Source organism: Myotis yumanensis, unplaced genomic scaffold (genome assembly GCF_028538775.1).
Source record: "Myotis yumanensis isolate MYYU_CA2020_CCGP unplaced genomic scaffold, mMyoYum1.0.hap1 SCAF_3, whole genome shotgun sequence".
In the NCBI taxonomy this organism is placed as follows: Eukaryota; Metazoa; Chordata; class Mammalia; order Chiroptera; family Vespertilionidae; genus Myotis; species Myotis yumanensis.
Window position 1 is genome coordinate 201,606,597 of NW_027223754.1, and position 25,813 is coordinate 201,632,409.

The 25,813-nt window shown below is 39.5% G+C and overlaps 1 protein-coding gene across 6 annotated transcripts in view; it reads right to left on the reverse strand.

The window, feature by feature from the left end:
• The window catches only part of SLC41A2 (solute carrier family 41 member 2), an 83,201-nt gene that overhangs the window by 16,087 nt on the left and 41,301 nt on the right, over positions 1-25,813 (reverse strand). For all 6 annotated transcript variants that reach the window (XM_070410954.1, XM_070410948.1, XM_070410953.1 and 3 more), the window contains 5 exons: positions 24,713-24,859; positions 10,722-10,869; positions 6,037-6,116; positions 4,378-4,509; positions 2,826-2,974 (listed from right to left, as the gene is read on the reverse strand). In XM_070410954.1, coding sequence (XP_070267055.1) covers positions 2,826-2,974; positions 4,378-4,509; positions 6,037-6,116; positions 10,722-10,869; positions 24,713-24,859 — 656 coding nt within the window. The remainder of the gene's footprint in view (positions 1-2,825; positions 2,975-4,377; positions 4,510-6,036; positions 6,117-10,721; positions 10,870-24,712; positions 24,860-25,813) is intronic.

Genomic DNA, 25,813 nt, shown 5'->3' on the forward strand with positions numbered 1-25,813 from the left:
TTTGTTCCTACTGAACAGTGGAAAAATATTACTCCCCAGGTAGGTAGTTGCTTTTTCTTCCAAGCTCTGACAGCAAGTTATATGTAACTGCCCCCAGAGTTTAGTATATTATACTAGAGGCCCAGTGCACAAAATTTGTGCATGGATAGGGTCCCTATTGGCTGCCGGCTGGGGCCTTCCTTTGTTCCTCACCGCCCCCTGGTGGTCAGCGCACATCATAGCAAGCGATCCAACTCCCAGTCGGTCGAACTCCCGAGGGGACACTTTGCATATTAGGCTTTTATATATATAGATTATGATATTATATTCATTATAATTATTTGTTCATATAATGGTCTTCCCTCCAGACTATGAGTCCTTGAAGATAGGGTCTGAATTTATTCATCCTCGGATTTAAAACCAATTCCTGCATCTACTAGAACAAAGGTTTATTGAATGAATAAGTGAATGAATTATTTACAGGTGACTTTTAATAAAATATCCAGCACTATAACTGTAGAAAAGTTAAAATATCAATTAAGTCATAAGGGTTCTTGTTATCTTAAGAACAGATTCTAGTCCCCCTTGCCTGACATTTAAGGCCTTTCCATCTACATTGTCCCTAATCTATCCTTTTAACCTTATCTCATCTATTCCCTTCTCCTATGTATGAGTTACTGTGTATGAGTTACTTTCTCTTTCTTTCATAAGCTCTGTGCTTTTTCATCTCTATGCTTTTACTCAGGAATCTCTAAAGTTTTAAATTATGTAGCCCTTTCAGTATAAAATGTTTGAGCATACTTAACACCGTGCAAATATAGTATGCTCATTATAAGATAATCATAAAATAGAAGAAAACAAGCATTTTAAGCAAATGAGGAAAAACATATAGACATTTAAATCTTTTCTTTCCATACACAATGCATTATTTCACATATGCTTCACTTTGAAAATTACTGACTTACATATAAAGAAGAAATCTCAGAGAATCTTTGTGAAAATTAACTGAAACAAAACATGTAAGCACTTAAGAGCACAGGTCATATTGGAAACACTGTAAATGTTGGTTAATTTCATTAGCATCACGCAGTTTCTTTCTACTGGAATAGTGTCCCCAAACCTATCCTCTAGCCTCACTCATGTGTGTCAAACCCCTGAAAGGCCAAATTCAAATGTTATTTCTCCAAAGAATTATTTGAATACATTCCTTGAGGGGTTAGGATTGCTCAGTATAGGAAGTACCAAATCCTATAGAACTTAGCAAGAAGTCATGACTGAGAAACCAAAATAAAGCTGGAACCGTTGGAAAAAATTAAGATCAATTTATAAAAAAAAAAAAAAAGGATACAATGAAGAAATCAGTGATTATTAAGCCCAAGAAAAATAAAAATACACAAAAGAAAATATAATCACAGTATATTATCTGGCTCTATAGTAAGCAATGTTTAAATAGGCCTAATAATGAGAACACTGACTACTAATTTAACAAAAACTTGTAATATAACTATATGGGAAAGATGGGGCATCTCTGAGATTAATAAAAAAAAAACTAGAAATTTAGGCACATCACTTTAAAACATACAGATAACTACCAGAAGAAATAGCTAAAATATTTCAAAGGGACTGTCTGAGAAATGCTTGAAAGGTAGAACCCTTTAGAATTATTTAATCTTAAAATCCTGTACATGTATTATATTGATCACACATTTTGAAAATAAAGACAATTTTCTTCAATTTTAAAATTAATAGCCTTCCATGTAAAATAAATGGCAAGCTGAGCATATGCATTCACCTCTACTCTCTCTAAGTAACTTCAGTAACACAGCAGTGAAAAGATTTACAAAAGCACAGAAATCTCCCATAGAAAGGAAAAAAAGATAAAGAAATAGAGTATAAGAAAAGAGAAGAAGTTTAATGCAAGAGTCCCAGGAGGCAATTAAGATTCCAGAAAGAGAGAGAGAATCACCAAAGAAGCTATTCAAAAAATGTTCCTACAACAGAAGAACATGATTTTTTACAAAAGGTTGAACTATGCTCAACAAAACAGTCCAAATACATCCAAACCAGGGCACATCAACATGAAATTTAAGAGAAAGGGGGGAAAGAGAAGATCTTGCCAGCTTCCAGGGAGATAACAATAGATTTGTACAATGAAATCAGCCATGAGAATGGCATCTGCTGTTCTCAATGGTAATGGGAGAAATGAACAGACAAGGAAGCTATGCCTTTCTCTGTTTCCTAAAAGAAACAAAATTCTATATCCAGTCAACGTATCGATGTACAGAAAGAAAAAAGAAAAAAAAGTGGCTCAGTGGTGGAGCATTGACCTATGAACCAGGAGGTCACGGTGTGATTCCCGGTCAGGTCATATGCCCGGGTGCCAGGCTCGGTCCCCAGTGTGGGGCATGCAGGAGGCGGCCGACCATTGATTCTCTCTTGTCATTGATGTTTCTTTCTTTCTCTCTCTCTCTCTCTCTCTCTCTCCCTTCCTCTCTGAAATCAATAAAGGAAAAAAAAGTTTAAAGGCAATTTACAAGATGCAAAGGCTCAAAATATTTACTCGGATGCACTCTTTCTCAGAAATCTATTAGAAGATGTATTCATATAAAACAAGACAATAAAAAACAGGAAGACATGGAATCCAGGAAACAGGAAATCCAAAGGTTCTATTGATCAGATCATATTAAAACAGGTCTTGAGTTACTAGTTTTAAGATCAAAGCATTAGGAAGGCAGTAAGTTGATTTTTTTAAATGTCAAAATATTTCATGCCTTTAGATTTACATGTAGTTATACTTTTACATCAATGAGAGCATAAAAGAGATTACAAGAGGTTTTAACTCTTACCTGTAACACAGCAGCAAATAAAAATACGACTACGAAGATTACAGTTAGCGAAGTGTGACCACTCTTCATCAGATGAATCGTGTAGAGGAAAATTAAATGTCCGGGAATCACTAAAAGCAGCAGAACTTGGGCAGACTTATGATTTACTCCTGGAATGTAACATGTGAACGTTGTCAAAACAAAATCATATTTTGGTTAATAATAGGTCAGTTACTGAAATTTGAGGATTACTTTTTCGTTACGATACCACATAGCATCACATAAAATTCAACTGCTAAAAAGAAATGTATTGAAATTTGGAGATTACCTTTTTTTTTTTTTTTAAATATATTTTATTGATTTTTTTACAGAGAGGAAGGGAGAGGGATAGAGAGTTAGAAACATCGATCAGCTGCCTCCTGCACACTCCCCACTGGGGATGTGCCCGCAACCAAGGTACGTGCCCGCAACCAAGGTACATGCCCTTGACGGGAATCGAACCTGGGACCCTTGAGTCCGCAGGCTGATGCTCTATCCACTGAGGCAGACCGGTCAGGGCTGGAGATTACCTTTTAGTTACTGCATCATATAAAATTCAATTGCTAAAAATAAATTTCTTTGAAATTCTCCCTATGGGATAGTATGTTAATTAAACAAAAGGTGGTTGATAAAAATTTGCTATGAAGAACACTGGTCAGACTTTACATAAAAAAAGAGGAAAGACAAAAGAAAAAATATAAAGCTCCTACAGTACTGAAATGTTTTCATTGTCCTTTCCCTTTCGAGTTCTTTCACTGTTATCATAGGCTGGGCATTTCTGATCCTCATTCAAAAGTCAATTTTTCAAATCTGACTTACTAACTGGTTTGGCTCAGTGGATAGAGCATCGGCCTGTGGACTGAAGGGTCCCAAGTTCGATTCCGGTCAAGGGCATGTACCTTGGTTTCGGGCACATCCCCAGTGGGGGGGGTGGGGGGTGTGTGTGGGAGGCAGCTGATCGATGTTTCTTTCTCATTGATGTTTCTAGCTCTATCCTTCTCCCTTCCTCTCTGTAAAAAAATCAGTTGAGTATATATATATTGTTTTAAGTCACAATTACATTTATTTTCATCAGAAAAAAATGACACGAATTGTGAGGCTTAAATGGTTGTTTTAGTTTTTGGGTTCTCACATGCCTGATTGGCATAAATAATGCACGTGTCTTGTAACTGAGGTTATCACCCCTCATCCTGTTTATCTGAGATCTAAGGCCTCCATTGAGAAGGCCAGAAAGATCACTACAGGAAAGACAGTCCTCTTTCCGACTCATAAACAAGATATCCCAGAGAAAGAGACAAGAGAGAAAAATTACACAAAGCGCCTCAACAACTGCAGAATTGATGGGAATGATTTTTGCTCACTGGGATTTAATGAACAAAATCTACTCTATTTAAGATCTATTTAGCACTCGGAAATAACGAAGTTGTGCCACACTCACACTCACAAAATACGTATTCAACAACTGTTGCCCGCCTATCCTCACAGAGAGGAGAAGTTCCTGAAATAAAACATGCAAAAATCCACAAGCACATACCTGAACCAAAGAAAGTTCTAAACGGGTAGTAACAGCCTTTGCGTTCATCAGGCAGCTCTCCTGGAATGCTATGCAAGTGGAGGTACGTAGAAATCCTGCTCGCCTGAATGGCCACCAAATTACCACCAATCCCTGAAACACAGAGTAGGTAGCCTCATATTTTAAACAACTTGCATCAGTTCAACCAACTGCAAGCCTCTTTATGTCACACCCTGGGCCAGTGAAACAAAATAAAGAGTTCTTCTGAGACGCGGATTTACTTAAGTGGAGGTAGATATTCCAAAGGCATGAAAAGCATTGTTCTGAAAGACATTATTTTTTCACATCTGACTTACTGTCTGGTCTGAAAGCAGACCAAAATAAGTTCTTTTTAAAAGTTACTATTGCCGAACCGGTTTGGCTCAGTGGATAGAGTGTCAGCTTGTGGACTGAAGGGTCCCGGGTTCGATTCTGGTCAAGGGCATGTGCCTGGGTTGCGGGCACATCCCCTGGAGGAGATGTGCAGGAGGCAGCTGGTTGATGTTTCTCTCATCGATGTTTCTAACTCTCTATCCCTCTCCCTTCTTCTCTGTAAAAATTCAATAAAATATATATTAAAAAATAATAATAATAATAAAAAAAAATAAAAGTTACTATCAATCCCAAGATATAAAACTAGGTAACAAGATGTATTATGTTTATCATCTTAATGAGAGAGAACGTATGCTAGATTTATTCAAAAGATAAAGCTAGATACTTTTCTTCTCAGGTTACCAAAGAAATTTGTATATGGCACTATAAAAAAAACAAGAAAGTCATCTTTTAATCTAGATTATCTTCTTATATACTCTGCACATTCTAAAATTATATAAAAATTTCAATGTAGAGTAGAAGTTTTAGATATAAAAGTGGATTTTGGAGAACTTATCTTCATATAAAATGTTTTCTTATACATAAGTAAATAAAAGTAATTTATACTAGATGTGTAGTATATCCTGTGACATGTTTTCCCCAGGCAGAATTACTTTTTAAATTATATTCACTTGGGCTATACTCAAATCCAATTTAATGAGAGCCAGACCAAAACCCAGTAGGACTGGATTAAAATTATCTTATTAAACAGAATCCATAGAAAAATCCCTGTGAACTTAAGTGCTGTAATTCCCATTTTATAGAAAAAACATAACGCAGATTTTAAAGGGATCAGCAGAGGACTGATAGATTTTTTTCTTTTGTTTTTAATTTTTATTGAATTTAATGAGAGGGATGACAGATTTTCATGGACTCAAGTGACTCAAGCAACTGACTCAAACTGAGCTAACTCTAATTTATCCATGAAAATTGATAAGGAGCAGCAGTAAACAACACAAGATAGCAGATACAACCCAAATATCCAGAACTGAAATATCATATTTTGCCTCACTACCCTTAAAAGCCAGGTATGCCTGACTCTCAAACTTATATCAGTAATAAGATTAAGAAACAGTTCTTTTCAAAAATGTGTTCTGCATATTGAAAAAGGGGAAAGTCACTTTCATTCTGAGCAGCAACCTGGGGTTGGAGAGAGAATGAATGGGATGGGACAGACAGCCCTCTTAAATCCGAGCCCTAAGATTCCTCTTAGCATTTAAGAGCATAGAAAGCCTTAATATCATTATGAATAGTATATCTAATCCTTACCATTAATAACTGGTGTGTAAACAACAATTCCAACCAAGTTTGGATCAGATACAGTTGTGTCCAGAATAAGGCCTCCAATGCTGAAAGATACAAAATCATATAATTTAGGGAAGAGGAAAGGAAATGTACTAATTTGAAGCTGTTCTTTATATACAAACACCTCTACCTTTAAAAATAAAATAATTAGCCTGAGCCTGCCTAGTGTCGCTCAGTGGCTGAGTGTCAACCCAGGAAGCAAGAGGTCACAGGTTTGATTCCCGGTCAGGGCACATGCCCAGGTTGCGGGCTTTATCCCCAATAGGGGACATGCAGAAGGCAGCCAATTGATGAAGTTTCTCTCTCATCAATGTTTCTATCTATTCCTCTCTCTACCTCTCTCTCTCTAAATATCAATAAGAACGTATTTTTTAAAAAGAAGAGATTGTTTTTAAAAATAAAATAATTAGACATTAAAAAATAGATAAAATATATTCAAGGTAAAAATCAATGTCAATCACAAATGTTGAAAATAAAACATGATATAAGCTGTAGCCCCAGATTTCAGGGCTCTCTTTCTTTTTTTTTTTTAATTTTTTTTTTTTTACAGAGAGGAAGGGAGAGGGATAGAGAGTTAGAAACATCGATGAGAGAGAAACATCGACCAGCTGCCTCCTGCACACCTCCCACTGGGGATGTGTCCGCAACCAAGGTACATGCCCTTGACCGGAATCGAACCTGGAACCTTTCAGTCCGCAGGCCCACGCTCTATCCACTGAGCCAAACCGGTTTGGCAGGGCTCTCTTTCTGATCTCCAAGATAAGTTACTTGTAAAAAGGAAAGTATATACTTTAAGTGCATATACAATGAACACTTGCAGAAAAACACTTAAAAATATTTTTGTTGCCTAGATAATAAAACTTGTTATAGAAAATATAAATAAAAAGAAAATAAAAATCTACCATAGTTACATCACTCAGAGTTATACTGTTAGCATGGTAGTAAATACCCTCCCCAGACATTTTAAAATGTGGATATGTTTAAAAATAAAAACCCAAATTGGAAAAGTATTTTCCTTCACTTTTATTAAATTTTATTTCTAGCATGCCCTAGCCGGTTTGGCTCAGTGGACAGAGTGTCAGCCTGTGGACTGAAGGGTCCTGGGTTCAATTCCGGTCAAGGGCACATGCCCAGGTTGCAGGTTCCTCTCTGGCCCAGGCCCTGGTCAGGTGCATGCAGGAGGCAACCAATTGATGTCTCTCTCACATCGATGTTTCTCTGTCTTTCCCTCTCTCTTTCCGTCTCCCTAAAAATCAATGGAAAAATATCCTCTGGTGAAGATAAAAAAAAAAAATTATTTCTAGCAAACAAACACATGAGTATTATTTAAAAAGTGAAATACCACAAAGCTTATAAAATCGCCCCTGGTCCCACCCCCCAGATCCTGCCTTCCACTACCAATTCTTTTCAATTTCGTTAGCTGTTTCTTCTGGCATTTAATTCTGTATTTCTAAATAACACGTTTTCCCTACTGTTTCTTAACTTATAATTTTAAACATTTCCCTAACAGCATCCACTGTGGCAGATGGAGGATTTAATCTCACTCTTCCCTCCTCACTTTCGTCCCTTCACAATTCTCTTCTTCTCTCTATCCTGACCGTCTGGTTACCATTTTTGGTGAAACATTTAGAGTTTATTTTATTATAACAATGGGATCATACTTCACAACTGAAATACACAGCATCTTGTTAGATTTCCTCACTTGTACTGTTTGCTTTGTCTCATATTTTTCTTAAATTTTTTTAGCTGTTTGTTACTAATTCAGCCTCAAATTTGTAGCAAAGTTAATGAAATGCCCCCGATTACAGTCAAGCTCATCCGGCAGGTAATCAATCGATTCCACTTTCTTTCTTCTTAGAGACATTCCTCCTGAAGCCCACTGTTCTCCCGATAGCCTGGGCAGCTGCTCTCTAGGCCTGGTGCACGGCTGTCATCCCCACCTACCCTTCAATGGCCCCATGAGGAGGCTTAATCTATGACTGTGACCAACTCCCAGCATTTCACAGGATCCTGTTGCCTGAATCCTCCCAGAAAAAAATCACCTACATTACAGAAAAACGAACCACATGCTATCCTCATTTCTATGTTGTCTTATTTCTTAGTTCCTTATTTTGATAAAATTGTCTTTTGTCAACGTTTATATGAAAGGGCCTATGGGAAACCAATATACTGAAATCCTGTGTGTCTGAAAACTTCGTGAGTCTGTCCTTATGTTTGGTTGATGCTGAGACCGTATTTTATGTTCATTAAAACATTATCCCTCAGAATTTTGGAGAAATCGCTTCTGGTGTTGGTAGTGGGCATCATTCTGATTCCCAATCCTTTGTATGCAACTCGTTTTCATTCCGGAAGCTTTGGGGATTTTATGATGACGTGCTTTGATGTGGGGCCCTCCTACTCCAACTCATGGTGCTGGACCCGTCGTGGCCCCTTTCAATCAGGAAGCCCATGTTCTTCCGTTCTGGGGAATTTCCTTATGTTATTTCTTTGATAATTTCCTCTCCTTATTGTTTGCCTCCAATTGTCTACCTCTCTGTTCTCTGTTCTACTTTCCAGGATGGTTCTACCTTCTAACTATTCTACTGATTTTGTTTCTGCTATTTGTATATTTCTGAATTCCAAGAGCTCTTCCTGTTTTTTTTTTTTTTTCAATCCTCCTCTGAAATCATTCTGTTCTTACAGAATTGTGGATGCCACCGCTTCTCATTTCTCTGAGGACATCGGAGATAGTTTTTTGAGGTTTTTCAACTCTCTTCCAGTGGTTCTCAACCTTCCTCATGCCGGGACCCTTCAATACAGTTCCTCATGTTGTAGTGACCCCCAACCATAAAATTATTTTCATTGCTACTTCATAACTGTCATTTTGCTACTGTTATGAATCGTCATGTAAATATCTGATATGCTATAGGTGTTTTCCGATGGTCGCAGCCCACAGGTTGAGAACCGCTGCTAGGCTTTCTTTGAGTACCATTTTTTTTGTCTCCGTCTTTCATGTTAGAAGCTTTAATCAAATGTCTGATGAAGGGCTACCCCTCCTTACAGGGCACGGGAAGGCACACTTGGAGCTCTGTGTGCCTGGGCAGAGCTGGTCAGCAGGGGGGCCTCACTGAACAACGGTCAGGTGGGCATGCAGTTCCTTCACTGAAAGACCTGCAAGGGCCAATACTTGCAGGTTTTCTGTTGAGCTGAAGACCTCCCCCAGAAAGACAGGACCTGGTTTCTTGCCTGGAGCTGTAAGCCTGAGGGCCGGCTGGTGCTTCCGGAATCTAGAGCCTCTCCCATTTAGTCTCTCCAAAGTGAATTCCTGTCTTCTGCTAAGGTGGGAGGGGCAGCTACCTGGGTGGTCAGGCTAGAGAAGGGCTATTCGGACCTAATTGCTTCTTACACACACTGCCCACCAATCTTCATTTCAGCTTTCGGAAGTACTCACGGCCCTAATGCCTCCACCTGTCTGGGTTCCTGAGGCTCAGATCCGGGCGCTGCTTCTGGGTGCTCCCCCTGCTGGCGGCTGGGTTTTAGCTTTTTTTTGTTCTGTTAACAACTATCCACCTGATTCCTATCTTACTAATTTCTCATTTGCTGTCCTCTCTGTTCTCCTTCTCTTTGTAGTTTTATAGCTTTTTATCTTTTTATTGTCATTTTGGTAGTTTTAGGAAGGAAGATAAGCACGTCAATCTACCATGTTTAACAGGAAATTGATACTCATTTCTAGCTTACTCTTTTCACCAACGGTATAAAGAACACCTTTCCTCGTCAAAGACTTATAACAATGCTATTTTTAATGGCTGACTGATACTCCTTTTTCTGACTGCATCACACTTCATTTGATCAATATCTGACTGCTAGGCCTCTAAGGTATTCTCTCTTTCTTTCGTTAAAAATTCCATGGTGCCAAACCGGTTTGGCTCAGTGGATAGAGCATCGGCCTGTGGACTCAGGGGTCCCAGGTTTGATTCCGGTCAAGGGCATGTACCTTGGTTGCGGGCGCATCCCCACTGGGGGGCGTGCAGGAGGCAGCTGATCGATGTTTCTCTCTCATTGATGTTTCTGGCTCTCTATCCCTCTCCCTTCTTCTCTGTAAAAAATCAATAAAATATATTTTAAAAAAAATTTCCATGGTGATTAGGGTCCTTGGAACTAAATTTGTTGCACATATTCTTAATTATATCCTTAAGTCCTGTCAGAGGCCTAGAAGTGGAAATAGTTGAATGGCATACACATTTCTAAGGCTTTCTGATACCTATCTGAGCAATTCCCTATGAAAAACAAGTAATGTTCTTGTCAGGTTACAACACACACACACACACACAAAAACACACCCACACATACAAACACACACATACAAAGACAAACACCACCAAATTTCACTCAGTAATCTGGTAAAGATTTGGTTGGAGAGAAGTTTACAACTGGTAGCCAAATGAGGTTCTCTATATCTACTGATTTCTGTAATTTCTATCACATATATCCATTATCACTTTGGATAATAAAGAATTGACCCAATATACATAATATAATTGACCCAAGAAATAAAACAGGCAATCAGTTTGTTTTAATGTACACATAGATACAGGCACATAGACTGCACGCACACGTGCACACATACACATACACACACACACACACACACACACACATTTAATACTAACCTACTTATAACCATAGCTGTTATGACAGGCTCCCAGCCCGAGTAGAGCACTGTCCTGGTGGCTGGATGTTTGGCTGCTACTATAATCCAGATAGGAGTTAGAGCCAAGAAAAAGACACCAACCAACGGAGAGATGTAGTAATAATTCTCTAAAATTGAAAAACAGACAGCATTTCAGTATTTGTTCTAACCATGTAGCGAATATTAAAAATTTACCAGAAGATATGTTATCGAACATATTCACAGGCTATTTATTTTCTACAAATTTCAAACAACTTTAAAACTGTAGATAAGGTGCCCAGCCCAAATGGCTCAGTGATCGAGCATCCACCTATGAAGTAGGAGGTCACGGTTCGATTCCCGGTCAGGGTACATGCCTGAGTAGCAGGCTCAATCCCCAGTGTGGGGCACGCAAGAGGCAGCTGATCAATGATTCTCTCTCATCATTGATATTTCTCTCTCTCTCTTTCTCTCCCTCTACATTCTTCTCTCTGAAATCAATAAAAATATATTTAAAATAAATAAAACTGTAGATAAGATAAAAATATTAATGTAACTGAAAACTAATACATTAATTCAGCAAACATTTATTGAAATACCTATGTGACCTAGCAATAATAGGATGGGAAGAGCAATAATAATAGGATGGGAACAGCAATAATAATAAAAAAATAATAATAATTAAAACAACAAGAGTAAAAGAGCCAACATTTATTTGGCTCCTACTATTAACCAAACATTGTGGGAAATGCTTTATATTCAGCTCGTTTAATTGCCCTCACAAGTATGAGGAGAACACTGTCATTCTTTTTTTTTCTATTAAATTTATTGGGGTGACATTGGTCAACATAAACATACAGGTTTCAGGTGTGGGTTTCTATGTTATAAGATATGTATGTCATTTCTACTTAATAACAAACTGAGGCTTAAGAGTTTATAGGATAGAAAACTGGAAAAGAGGAAGCTATCAGAGAAAGAGCTTGAGAACTGACTATCAAGCCTTAGTGTGAACTCCACAAGGCTAGGCCAAGAATAACGGGGGATTTGTCACTCAAGGCCTACCCCCCTTTAGAGGAGAGGCCTCTTTGAACACCGAGAACATTCAGTAGACCCATGACGGGTAGCAAAGCTAGCCCTAGTGTCAGGTATGCTGTAGCTTCTCCCCAATCAAACTCAGAACCAAGCCTTGTGAGGCTCAAGCTAATCCACAAATGACAGCCCACAAGAACAAAGTCCAATACTTTGCAAAGAAAAAAAAATCGAGCATGTAACAATATTACATTCACAATGTCAAGCATCCAACCAAAGATTACTTTTTAGAGTTTGGGATAATATTTGGTAGCATTTACAAGCTTCGTCAAATACACTGAGACATCCTACTTCCGTTAGACATGTCACCCTTCTCATAAAAGTATCCAAGTACTTATACTAATCTTTATAAAGCTAATAAATTAAATGTACAAATACAGCGAGTCTTAAATTTTCATAAATACTCATATATATAAGTATATATACACAAACTTGATAAGATTTTGATATAAAAACCACAAAAATAGGTCAATTACTTAATTATGAATTTAAAAATGGAATTAGAAGACTGACATGTTACTCCAATGGGCTAAGTTAACAAGTGCACACACACACAAAAATATGTACTGCATCATCAGCATAAAACCATTAAACCTATGAGCCGAATTCTCAAATATTTTTATATTTAAATCTCCCTAAGTTTAAAAAATTGCCTGTCTCTTCTTGAAACAGTGACATCATTCCAGGACATTTTGGTTATATCATTTTAACTGATGGAGGTTTTATTATTATCAGAGATTATTATCAGTCAGGGCATTCTGGATTCTTCTCAGTGACTCTAATACTTATTTTGTATAGGAGAGACTTTATAACTTAAAGACAATTGATCTCATAGTCCTTGTAGCCTTAGATTTAAGTTAAATGTTACTAAATTTTCCTGACATCTCACAAAATTCTTCAACCCTATTCATATTATCTTTCATTGAATTTTGTATTCCTTCATCTTCCTAACATATTTACAGAACTTCTCACCTATGCCTAAAGATATTTCAAACTAGATAAAAAACCTCAAACTCTTTTCTATCAGGAAAGAACACCTTACTATAGATATTAAAATAATATCCAAACAACTTTATTCTTGTGGCTTTATTTGATCTTCCATCACATCTTCAAAATAGTTATACCCACAAAATTCATTGGAAGATTTTCTCCCATTTAAGGGACTTTGACTAACCCTACATATAGTTTCATTTTTTTTCTCTATGATTTTTAAAAAATGAAAAAAAAACACCTGTATTGAATGGATTCCCAGCTCTCCCTTTTAAACTACTGGATAAGGATAAAAAAAAAATCCTAATTAGGAAGCATTCTTACCTCCTAAAACAAGCAAGGTTGCCAACAATCTCTTTATAGGGTTAAACAGAAACGAAAAGCATTAAAATCCATCAAACACAATTGAAAAGAACTATTTTGCTAGGTCCGACCATCTCAGTATTTCATTTTCAGGTCAATAGAGGAGCACCATGCCAGGCTTTTCGGTTATTCTCAACATGAAATCTCCGGAAGGTCATCTGAAGTTGAAAAAAAAAAACACCTATCCCAACCCCTGAATCACTGCCCTGAATTTTCAAAGAGAAGAAAAAATTTCTCGGAATGAAACTAAAAATAATGAGTGCAGTTCCTCAAAAACTTAACCAGAGTTATCATATGACTTTTTGTCAAGAGAACTGAAAATATATGGTCGTGCAAAAGTGTACAAGGATGTTCATAGCAGCACTATTCATAATAGCCAAAAAGTAGAAGCAGTTCAAATGGCCATCAAATGATGAAGGAATGATAAGCAAAATGAATGATAACAATAGAATGATGTTAATTCATACAATGGGATATTACTCAGTACTGATTCATGCTACAACAAAGATGAACCTTAAAAACGTTCTACTTTGAAAAAACAGCCAGACATTAAAGGCCACATATTGTATGGTTCCATTTATTGAAATGTCTACAATAGGCAAATCCATAGAGACAGAAAGTAGATTGCTGGTGCCAGGGAATGGGGGAAGGATACAGTGGGAGTGACCGCTAAAGGTTTCTTTTTGCAGTAACAAAAATGTCCTGGAATAGACAATAGGCTGCACAAACTGGTGAATGTACAAAACCCCACCAAATTGCACACTTTTAAAAGGTGAACCGTATGGTATTCTGAATTATTATCACATTAAAAAAAAAATCCAACAATAGCCCTGGCCAGTGTGACTCAGTTCGTTGAGTATCATTTCATGCACCAAAAGGTTGCTGGTTCAATTCCCAGTCAGGGCACATGCCTGGGTTGTGGGCTGGATCCCAGGGAGTGGGTATGCAGGGGGAAGTTGATCAATGTTTTTGCTCTCACATCAGTGTTTCTCTCTTCTCCTCCCTTCCACTCTCTCTAAAAATAAATCAATGGAAAAAAATATCCTCACTCCTCGGGTAAGGATTTAAAAAAAAGGCCAATCATTATCCAATTCTAGAGATTTCCCCACTTTGCTTTCTCCTGCCTCCTTAATCTACCACCAAGGGATTTCATGTACCTTCCTTATGTTTCTGTCCTTTGATTCTAAATGCATAAAAGGAATTCAAAATGCCACTCTCCAGAACATCTTCTCAATTATTTAAGATCTTGCTTCTGGGCATGTCCTCAAAAACTTGGCTCAGCCCTAACTGGTTTGGCTCAGTGGATGGAGCATCGGTCTGTGGACTGAAGGGTCCCGGGTTCGATTCCAGTCAAGGGCATATACCTTGGTTGCGGGCACATCCCCAGTAGGAGGTGTACAGGAGGCAGCTGATCCACGTTTCTCTCTCATCGATGTTTCTAACTCTCTATCCCTCTCCCTTCCTCTCTGTAAAAAAAAAAAAAAAAAAAAAAAAAAATCAATAATATATATATTTTTAAAAACTTGGCTCAAATAAACGCCTATAAAACTTTTTCTAAAAGCTAACCATGAACTTCTGCATTGATATCAAAATCTAAAAGAATGTCTTCCTCCCAAATAAAATATCTATTTAAATGTCCCTAATTGAAATAACATTTGGTATTCATTTCTGGGTACTGTGGTAGGCTGCATAAGGGCCCTCAACGACATCCGCACCGTAAAATAAACCCCAGATTTTTAATGGTACTTTATACAGCAAAATCCTTCCAACGTCAAGGATTCTGAAACGGGGAGGTCATCCTGAATTACTTGGGTGAACCGTAAATGCGATCACAGGTGTACTGATAGGTGAGAAGCAGAAGGAGATTTGACTACAGAAGAGAAAGCAATGTAACCACAGAAGCCGGGATGGAGCGATGTGATTATAAGCCAAGGAATGCTGGCAGCCACCGGAAGATGGGGGAGGTAAGGAGCAGCTTTCCCCCTGAAACCTCTGGAAGGAACCAGCCCTGCTGACACTCTGCCTCTAGCCCTGCAGAACTCATTTTGGACTCTGACCTCCAGAAACAAGGTTTGTGATATTTGTTACAGCGGCAATAGGAAACAAATACAGGTGGAAAAGTAAAACTCAGTGGAATGTTAAGCCTACTTAATACCTGTGTACTTTACTACTGATTCCCTGCTATATGTAAACTAAAGAGGATTAATACAGCTAAAGTGGTTCAAATTCCTAGGATTCCACTTAACTGCCCGACATAACCGCCATCTTTTTTTTTTGAAAATATATTTTATTGATTTTTTTACAGAGAGGAAGGGAGAGGGATAGAGAGCTAGAAACATCAATGAGAGAGAAACATCGATCAGCCACGATCAGCCACCTCCTGCACACCCCCAACCGGGGACGTGCCCACAACCAAGACACATGCCCCCGACCGGAATCGAACCTGGGACCCTTGAGTCCGCAGGCCGATGCTCTATCCACTGAGCCAAACCGGTAAGGGCAGCTGCCATCTTTTTGATCCACTGATTTCCCCTTTTATTAGATTGCCGGTGGCATTTTGCAACTACTGTATAAAATTTCATTAATGGCATTTATTATTCCCACCCTAAATTCTTTTGAAATATGTAACTGCTACTAGTATGAGTGACACCTTTGTATGTTAGCAGTTTCTGTGTACGCGAAAAGCAATGGGCATTACAATGTAAGATGCAAACAATTTTTTAAATGCCCTTTATAAATAACCATCAGAATTTTCTCACTAAATTGACCTTCTAGGAATCACTCTAAACTAAGATGGTGCAGTACTAAAAATTTCTGAATGCCCAACCTGGTTTGGCTCAGTGGATAGAGCATCAGCCTGTGGACTGAAGGGTCCTGGGTTAGATTCCAGTCAAGGGCACATGCCCGGGTTGCAGGCTCCATCCCCAGGGGATGGGGGCGTGTAGGAGGCAGCCGATCAATGATTCTCTCTTGTAATTGATGTTTCTCTCTCTCTCTCCCTCTCCTTTCCTCTCTGAAATCAATAAAAATATATATTTTTAAAAAACTCTGAAGCCCTAACCAGTTTGGCTCAGTGGATAGAGGGTCGGCCAGCGGACTCAAGGGTCCCAGGTTCGATTACAGTCAAGGGCATGTGCCTTGGTTGCGGGCACATCCCCAGTAAGGAGTGTGCAGGAGGCAGCTGATCGGTGCTTCTCTCTCATCGATGTTTCTAACTCTCTATCCCTCTCCTTTCCTCTCTGTAAAAAATAAATAAAATATTTAAAAAAACTGAAGAAGAGTGACACGCACAATAAATTTAGATTCTACTCACATCACCACATCAAGGCAGTGACATTCTAAAATGTCGTGTAAATAACTCGGTGGCATCCTTGCTAGTGTCCATAGCACTGAAGCAACAACCTGAGGCTGATTGTTACTGCTCTTACAGCTTCAGTTAAGCCATCTTTTTTTAAAAATATATTTTATTGATTTTTTACAGAGAGGAAGGGAGAGGGAGAGAGAGTTAGAAACATCGATGAGAGAGAAACATTGATCAGCTGCTTCCTGCACACCCCCTACTGGGGATGTGCCGCAACCAAGGTACATGCCCTTGACCGGAATCAAACCTGGGACCCTTCAGTCCGCAGGCCGTCGCTCTATCCACTGAGCCAAACTGGTCAGGGCTAAGCCATCTTTTTTAAGTTAACCTTGAAGAATGAGAAGTCAACATTTTGCCTCTCAGAACTTGCTCAAAAAGAGAAAAGCAGATAATATTCAAGTTTTTTTAAAATCACATACATAAGAGAATTTCATAGCCATGTAGTTAAAATAATTGAAAGTTTTTAAAATTATCTTAAAATAATGCAAACAAAAAGAAAGAAAAGATAACAATCGACTTTAGATTTTTTAATAGCATTTAAAGATTATTACATGTTGAAAGATTATTATGTGAATAATAAATGCCTATTTGCACTTGAAATAGATCTTTTCTAGCCATATGTTGCTATTTTAATTTGTCTACAGTGATACTAATCTCTAGAAACTCCATGCTAAGGTAAGATACCCTACCAATACACTCCTAATACTAAGTCCTCATCAAAAGGATCATTTTTGTTATAATATGTATTGAACATATACTATGACAAATCAGACAAATATAGCTGTCTTCTATTTTCCATGCATCTACGACTTCCTGAATAACTTCTCCTCACATTAATTTGGTAGCTTTCAAAAAATAAAGCATTTGGTGGAGTGCAATTTGCTTAACAACCACTATGGGGCGCTACAAAAATAAAAACATTTATCCTGAAGCTTATACCCTCACAATGACATTTGCACACAAAGCTAATGACTGCCCAAGTGTAAAGAATGTCTTAAGCCCTAACCGGTTTGGCTCAGTGGATAGAGCGTCGGTCTGTGGACTGAAGGGTCCCAGGTTCGAGTCTGGTCAAGGGCATGTACCTTGCTGGCGGGCACATCCCCTGTAGGGGGTGTGCAGGAGGCAGCTGATCGATGTTTCTCTCATTGATGTTTCTAACTCTCTATCCCTCTCCCTTCCTCTCTGTAAAAAATCAATAAAACATTTTTTTTTTTAAAAGAATGTCTTAAGAGAAGTATCAATAAAGTGCAAGGGGAAGTCAAAGGAGAAAAGGACTGGAAAATGCAGGTTCTGTGTAGCTTCCTGGAGGGGAGGGGAAGGATATAGGAAAGAAGAGAGAGAAACCACAGCTTGTATGAGAATCAGAAGATGGCTGAGTTTGGCTGGAGTAACGGACACAAGAAAGGGAGGAGCAAGCCAAACCTTGAGAAGGTCAGTTTCTACGGCTCCAGGCAGCCTAAATGCCAGGCTGCAACTTGAAATCTGTTCACTGAGCAATGAGGACTTACGCAGGGTGACTGCAAAGGATAAAGGCAATAGAAGTAAACAAAGCCCTTGGGCCTGTTTTGCCCCTGCCTCGCCCCCGCCCCCCACCCCCCAACCAACTGGAAAGGTAAGAAGAGGGGTGGGGGACCTATGTTCATTTCAGGTATCAGAAATCAGCACATTGTATCAGAACTCAAAGAAAGGCAGCACACTGAGTGAATGTCCAGCAAGTCTTAGTACAGTGTATCAAAGCTAAGAGCACATGAGGGGAGCTGTTCCAAGTCATTTCTGAATATCCAAAATTCTAAATGAGACTTTTCTCCATGTCCAGTTCTTTGAGAGCCATATACTATACGGCCTCTATTTACAACCAAAACTTAAAGCTGCCATGAAATCCTCTTTTTGTCTCTAAAGACTGCTAAGTGTTTAATAAAATTCAGGAATTAAACTCTGTTACTAAGAACTGGGCATCTCAGCAGGATGCACGGGGTCTTGGAACTTCAATGTTCAGAATACCACGCATTCCAGGCTGACAACTGCTATCTTATGAGGCCCCCTAGTGCTCACAATGCAGATACTTCAGAAGTTCAAACATTGACACTTCAGAAAAACCTTTATTAAATCAACTATGGAATCCATCAGTAGCTATGATTCTTGTACCAATTCCACTCTGGGATGTGGGGGTTCCCACACCACCAAGCAATTCTCAGACACCAGCTGAGTGTCCTACCATTCAACTCAATTCTGACACTATCTACAAGAAGATATAACATCAGAATCCACAGGTTAAGGGTTCAGCCCTTCCTACAAGACCCCCCCCACACACATCCAACACACACACACACACATACACACACACACAGCTTCAGATGCCAGTCCAAGTCCAGGTTGTCACCTGTGCTTCTGGCTGAATGGCTATAAATCAGAGGTTCCCACAACGCCCTCCTTGAATTTAATTAATTTGCTAGAGTGGCTCACAAAATTCAGAGGAACATTTTACTTACTAGATTACCAGCTTATTATTTATAATAATAAAAGGGTAATATGCTAATTAGACTGGACTTCATTCCATACAAAGCTGGGGCTGGAGGGAAGCCTGGGTTCCAGGTGCCAAAGGGAAGCCAGTGCCGGCAGCCGGGGGAAGGAAGGCCTACACTTGCACAAATTTCGTGCATCAGGCCTCTAGTCCTCTATAATAACAGCCCAATATGCTAAGTGTCCGACCGTTAGATAGTTGGACCAGTTGCTATGACATGCACTGACCACCAGGGGGCAGGCACTCCAATTGGTAGGTTAGCTTGCTGCTGGGGGCTGGCTGAGATGGGCCAGACATGCCCTGGAGCCCTCCCACGGCCCTTCCCTGGCTGGCCAACCTCCTGCAGTCCCTCCCCAGCCTGCCTGCCCCGACCAGGACTGGGCGAGATGGGCCGGACATGCCCTGGACGAATCCGTGCACCAGGCCAGTTTCGGCCTGATCCCCACAGGCCAGGCCGAGGGACCCCACTGGTACACAATCCGTGCACCAGGCCTCTAGTAAAAGAATAAAAAAAATAAAAAGATATAACTCAGAAACAGCCAGATGGAAGAGATGCATAGGGCAATGTATGGGGGAAAGCCCATAGCTTCCATGCCCTCTCTGAATACAAAATTCTTCCCAAATCTCTATGTGTTCACCAACCCCGAAGCGCTCCAAGCCCCATCCTTTTGGGGTGTTATGAAGGCCTCATTAAATACGCATGAGTGAGTAAATCATTGGTGACTGGTGAGTGATCCCACCTCCAGCCTCTCTATCCTCTCCAGACATCAGAGATGGAACTGAAAGATCCATCCCTCTACTCTGGGTGAATCCCCCAGCAACCAACTGGCCCCATCCTTAGGTGCTTTCCAAAAGTCACCTCATTAACATACACCCAGGTGGGATGAAAGGGGCTTGTTATGAGTAACAAGACACCTGTTTCACCTTTTGGTTCTGAAGCAACTTCACGCATTGAGGACAAGATATTATGACAAAATACTCTGACAAAAGATGCTCCCATTGCTCTTATCACTCAGAAAATCCCAGCGGTTTGTGGAGGCTGAGTCAGGAACCTTGGACAAAGGCTAAATATATATGAGAAATATATTCTGAGCACCTGAATGACCAAACATCTATTTCTTATAAATCACATCACTATAGTAGCCCATCTATATATATAAAAACCTAAGTGACTGTTATGACCGGTTGACTGAACTACTGGTCGACCGGTCGCTATTATGCGCACTGACCACCAGGGGGCAGACACTCAATGCAGGAGCTGCCCCTGGTGGTCAGTGTGCTCCCACAGCCAACCTCCCGTGGCCGGCCAACCTCTTGTGGTCCCTACCCCCAGCCAGCCAACCTCCTGTGGTCCCTCCTGCTGGCCAGCCAACCTCCTGCAGTCCCTCCCCCAGGACTGGGCAAGATGACCCCAATCAGCCCTGATCGCTGGCCAGGCCGAGGGACCCCACCCGTGCACAAATTCATGCACTGGGCCTCTAGTTAAAAAATATATCTTTTTTAGGGAAATAAATTATACAGGTGAAATGTAAAAGATCTGATTTTAATTAATTTAGCTTGAATTATTTTGAGCCAACTTGCAGAAGACAAGGCCTAAAAATTCTAAGCAATATTTAATAATAAAATTATTTTTCAAAATTATGGTCTCTGGAAGATGGCGGCGTAGGTAAACACCGGAGACCGCTGCCGCAAACAACCATTTCAAAAATACAACTAAAAGACTGAACGGACATCACCCAGAACCACAGGAAGGCTGGCTGAAGAGAGACTCTACAACTAGAAGGAAAGAGAACAGCAAATCGAGGCTCAGAGGCGGCGCAGTGTGGAAAATACAAAGGTACCGAGGTGCGCGCGAAAGCGGGCTGGTGGCTGAGGGCGCGGTTGTCGTTTTCTGTCGGGACTGAGTCTCAGACTCTGGGCTCCAGATCCGGGTGAGTCTCTAGGGACCCAGACTCAAACGGGAGAAGCAGGATTATCCGGCATCAGTTGGAACCTGAGGGCAGCTTTCTCTCCGAGGTTTGCAGCGGCTGCCGGGGTTCTGAGAAGCAGAGCCTCTGGGAACGGGACTGAGCGTGGCCATAACTGCTCCCTCCGCCCGCCCTGTTGATCCCGCCCCGCCCAAAGCCTGCGCACAGCCATTTGCCGATCGCCTCAGGCAAAGGCTGGATTAGCGCCTCCCCAGAAGACAGACGTTTTCCGCACAGCTGATTCCTATAGCCAGTCGGCCTGAGGGTCAAATCCCTCTAGTGTTAACTACAACAATTAAGGCTTGGCTAGAACAAGACTGCGCACAGAGACCACAAGGGGGTGCACCAAGAAAGCATAAAAGATGCGGAGACAAAAAAACATGACAGAAATGGAGGATATGGAGCTAAGAATCGCAATTTTGAGGGCTTGCCATAAATTTGTGCAGAACCTCACGAAAACTAATGAGACCCTCGATGCTACGATAAAGAAATTAGAAAGTAAGCATACACGGACTGAAATAAAGAATATTATACCCAATAGCAGACCAGAGGAGTACAATAATCAAACCAAAGATTCGACAAAAAACACCCAATTGGAAAAGCAAAATGAAAAAAGAATCCGAAAGTGTGAAGATAGTGTAAGGAGCCTCTGGGACAGCTTTAAGCGGTCTAATATCAGAGTCATTGGAGTGCCAGAAGATGAGAGACAGCAAGATATTGAAAACCTATTTCAAGAAATAATGGCAGAAAACTTCCCCCACCTGGTGAAAGAAATGGACTTACAGGTCCAAGAAGCACAGAGAACCCCAAACAAAAGGAATCCAAAGAGGACCACACCAAGACACATCATCATTAAAATGCCAAGAGCAAAAGACAAAGAGAAAATCTTAAAAGCAGCAAGAGAAAGAGGCTCAATTACCTACAAGGGAATACCCATACGACTGTCAGCTGATTTCTCAACAGAAACTTTGCAGGCCAGAAGGGAATGGCAAGAAATATTCAAAGTGCTGAATACCAAGAACCTACAACCAAGATTACTTTATCCAGCAAAGCTATCATTCAGAATTGAAGGTCAGATAAAGAGCTTCACAGATAAGGAAAAGCTAAAGGAGTTCATCACCGCCAAACCAGTATTATATGAAATGCTGAAAGGTATCCTTTAAGAAGAGGAAGAAGAAGAAAAAGGTAAAGATACAAATTATGAACAACAAACATGCATCTATCAACAAATGAATCTAAGAATCAAGTGAATAAATAACCTGATGTACAGAATGAACTGGTGATTATAATAGAATCAGGGACATAGAAAGGGAATAGACTGACTATTCTTGGGGGAAAAAGGGGTGTGGGAGATGCGGGAAGTGACTGGACAAAAATCATGCACCTATGGATGAACACAGTGGGTGGGGAGTGAGGGTGGAGGGTGGGGCGGGAGCTGGAAGGAGGGGAGTTATGGGGGGAAAAAAGAGGAACAAATGTAATAATCTGAACAATAAAGATTTAATTTAAAAAAAAAAAAAAAAAAAAAATTATGGTCTCTGATGGTATCATTCCACTTTGCTTTATTTCTTGATCCAGTTAAACTACTAATGTATCATATATAACACTCAAAAACTGAAGCTTCAGATGACAATAGATTATGATTAAGTTGTTCATAAGGAGTGCTTATCACTTGTATAATTTTAGAAAATAAAATTTGAAAAGTCAGCATACATTATTCTCCTCTAAAGTTGATCTATCTTCTGGAATCTCATACTTAGGTCTATATCATCTATTATGATGACATTTTTCAATGGTATTCTTTTTTCTTACTTTTTTACCACTGTGGCTTTAACTAAGCAGCTGAGAAATGTGTTAAAATGACTGCATGGTAATTAAGTACCCAAGTCTGCAAACAATAAACCTTTTTTATGTATGTAAGGGAACCCATCCCCAAACCATTACCGTCCCTCCATCGCATCCCCAACTCCATCCTCAATGTTCCTGGCCAGATCCATAGAATTTCTGTCCACTTAATAATATTAGAAAGAAACCCTTTACTCTTTTCTACCCCTCCCTTCTTCCCTCTTATCTCTTCCTCAGAGTGGGGAGTCTTATCTAATTAGTAAGACTTGGGAAGCGGGCACTAAGCATGCCTAACTCATCCCTTTCCCTTTTGGGATCCAGCCCAGCGACGACAGTCTCCCTTCACCAACCATTAACAGCCTGTTCCTGTGGGGGTGAGGACTACAAGCCATCCAGCTGCCTGGCTGTGAGTGGGTGAATAAGTTTAACACGGTAGGAGGACAACATGAAGTCACATTCTCTAATACTAGCCATAAGCCAATATTTCAAGCCCCGACTTCAGCATTGATTTCTAAACTGTATAATAGTTTAGAGGACAAAAGTATGACCAACTGTCACCCAAGAATATAAATTAGAGCAAATAATCCCTTTAAAAACATAACTCTCATTTTCTATGTTTTTAATTGGCTGGGAGAGGAAGGTATTGAGGATTACCCTGAGTATACTTGAATTTATATCATTCCTTGTTCATTCCACAACAACAAAACAACCCAAGGCCTATGGGAACGAGACCTTACATTTAGATCATTAATCGTTTGATGTCCTTATTCTAGGTAGAAACATAATAATCTTCTAAATGAGAAGACTATTCCTTGAACATACGCATCAACTCTTACTAAGCATTATTTTTATGCTGCTCATTGCAGAATTCGGGTAATTTTATATACTAAATGAAGCCTCCCTTGATGTCTCTGAAAGTAGTAGATAATTCCTGCCTTTGTTATGCTCAAGCCTTTCCTTTATTTCAAAAACATGTATCTGAGACTCTTCTTCAAACTAAACGTAGTTTAGACTTACTCTAAAGTAAAGCATAAGTCTGTGAAGTCTCCATGAAAATGTATGAGGATATGTGAATAAATGCTCCTGGTTTGGCTTATAAACTATCTTTCCCCCCCACCTTGTATTACTGTGCGTTTCTGTTTTAATTTTTAAAAATTTGGCATCTAAAAAAAAATGAACCACAACCAATTTTTAGCACTAAATCGATTCTTACGAATCATATTCATTTATATTGGTAGTAGTCCCAGAGCATAAATCGCAGTAAACAAGTCATTAGATTCTATAACTACTCTATCACTATTATCAGAAATCACATATATAAGATGACTCCAACTTCACACAGTATTCAGGTTAATTTTCATGGTGATTTTTATTCTTTTAGTTAATTGCCAAGCTGGTTTCTGATTGGGGGAAAAAATCACTAGGTTTCAGGCACCACCATAAGCTTGTGTTCTGGGACAGTAGTACAGTGCACGTATCAGAACACTGTACGTTGACTCCGCTGGCTACCCAGTTAGAGGAAAGGGCAGAGGTCATAGAATAGACAGAACTGTGTTCAATCTTCCTACCAGGAGTGGGTAACATACATAACCTGCATGAACCTCAGTTTTCTCATCTGAAATTAGAGATGATAATATAGAGTTTTAAACTCTCTAAGAAAACAAGTATGTAAGAAAAAATATATGAGAACCACCACACATAGTACGTGTACAACGAATAGCAGTTATTGTCCTAATCAGTCTCAGCCACAGTTCTAACATGGATGAAGGCCACCACAGATTCATGGCATTGCTATAACAATATTTATTTAAAGAGACTCTGATTAACACATTGTATTTAGTGTCAAGTCAACTTACCAAGACAGGAGTACAAACCCTGGCTTATCCAAGCCAATATGGCAAGCGTTATAAGGTCACCAAAACTAGCAGCGATGGGTGTGGCAACATTATCAGGATTTATACCAGTCTTCTTTGAACCAACGATAACCCCAACCATGATTATTCCTAGAAGAAAGAACACTCATTACTTTTCTGCTAGGATTTTAAAAACAATCAATTCCCTTACATACAAAATACACAGGCTAAGACAAACAGCCTAGAATTTCAGTTAGACTGCTTAAACAAGCTGACTAACACAAACAAAACATTTGACACTAGTGCCTGGCAAAATGCCTTTAAAGGAATTCCAAGAGGGGAATCATGGAAGATTCGAGAAGGTCAATATTGCGTTTAGACACCTGAAAACGTCCGGTAAAATAAAGTTAAAGCTAAAGTTTCAAATGTAGTAACTTGTATGTCTTAGATGTAATATATTTGTGTGTATCAAACACACACATTTTATTTTAACCCTCAAATAATGCATGAAAATATCAAAGAAAGCTAAGTCATATTTATATGCATAGCAACTGGGGAAGAAAACCAATAAAAACAGATTTGTTTACATAGTGGTCGCCAGGAATACTTGCTTCCTTTTATTATTTGAAGGTATTGAAATGTTAAGAGGAAGGAAGCAATTGAATTTTGAACATGAGGCCAGAAGCTGTCTTTGTATAGAATACTCTCGCAATCCAAAGTGTGTGTCTAGGAACCTATAACTAAAGGACAGAAGCTGAAAATGTGACTGTGTACTTACACTTTTAAGTCCTTATCTTCCTGAATCATAGAAACGGGAGAAAAATGATAACGTTTATATCCACACCTAATTGTATAGATTTTCTCATGCCCACACACTCATTCAAAGGATGCACTGGAGGCAATTTAAGATTAGTTTACTTATGTGCTAATAGAAACCAATATGGAAGCCTTGATATGGCTATAAAAAAACAACAGGATCTCATGGCATTTTAAGATTGGAAATGACTCTAAATGATTTTCTTCTAGCAAACTCGTGTCATAGGCAATACACCTGAGAGTACGGTTTACATTCCTGCCTAAGGTCACAGAGGTGGTAAGTAACTC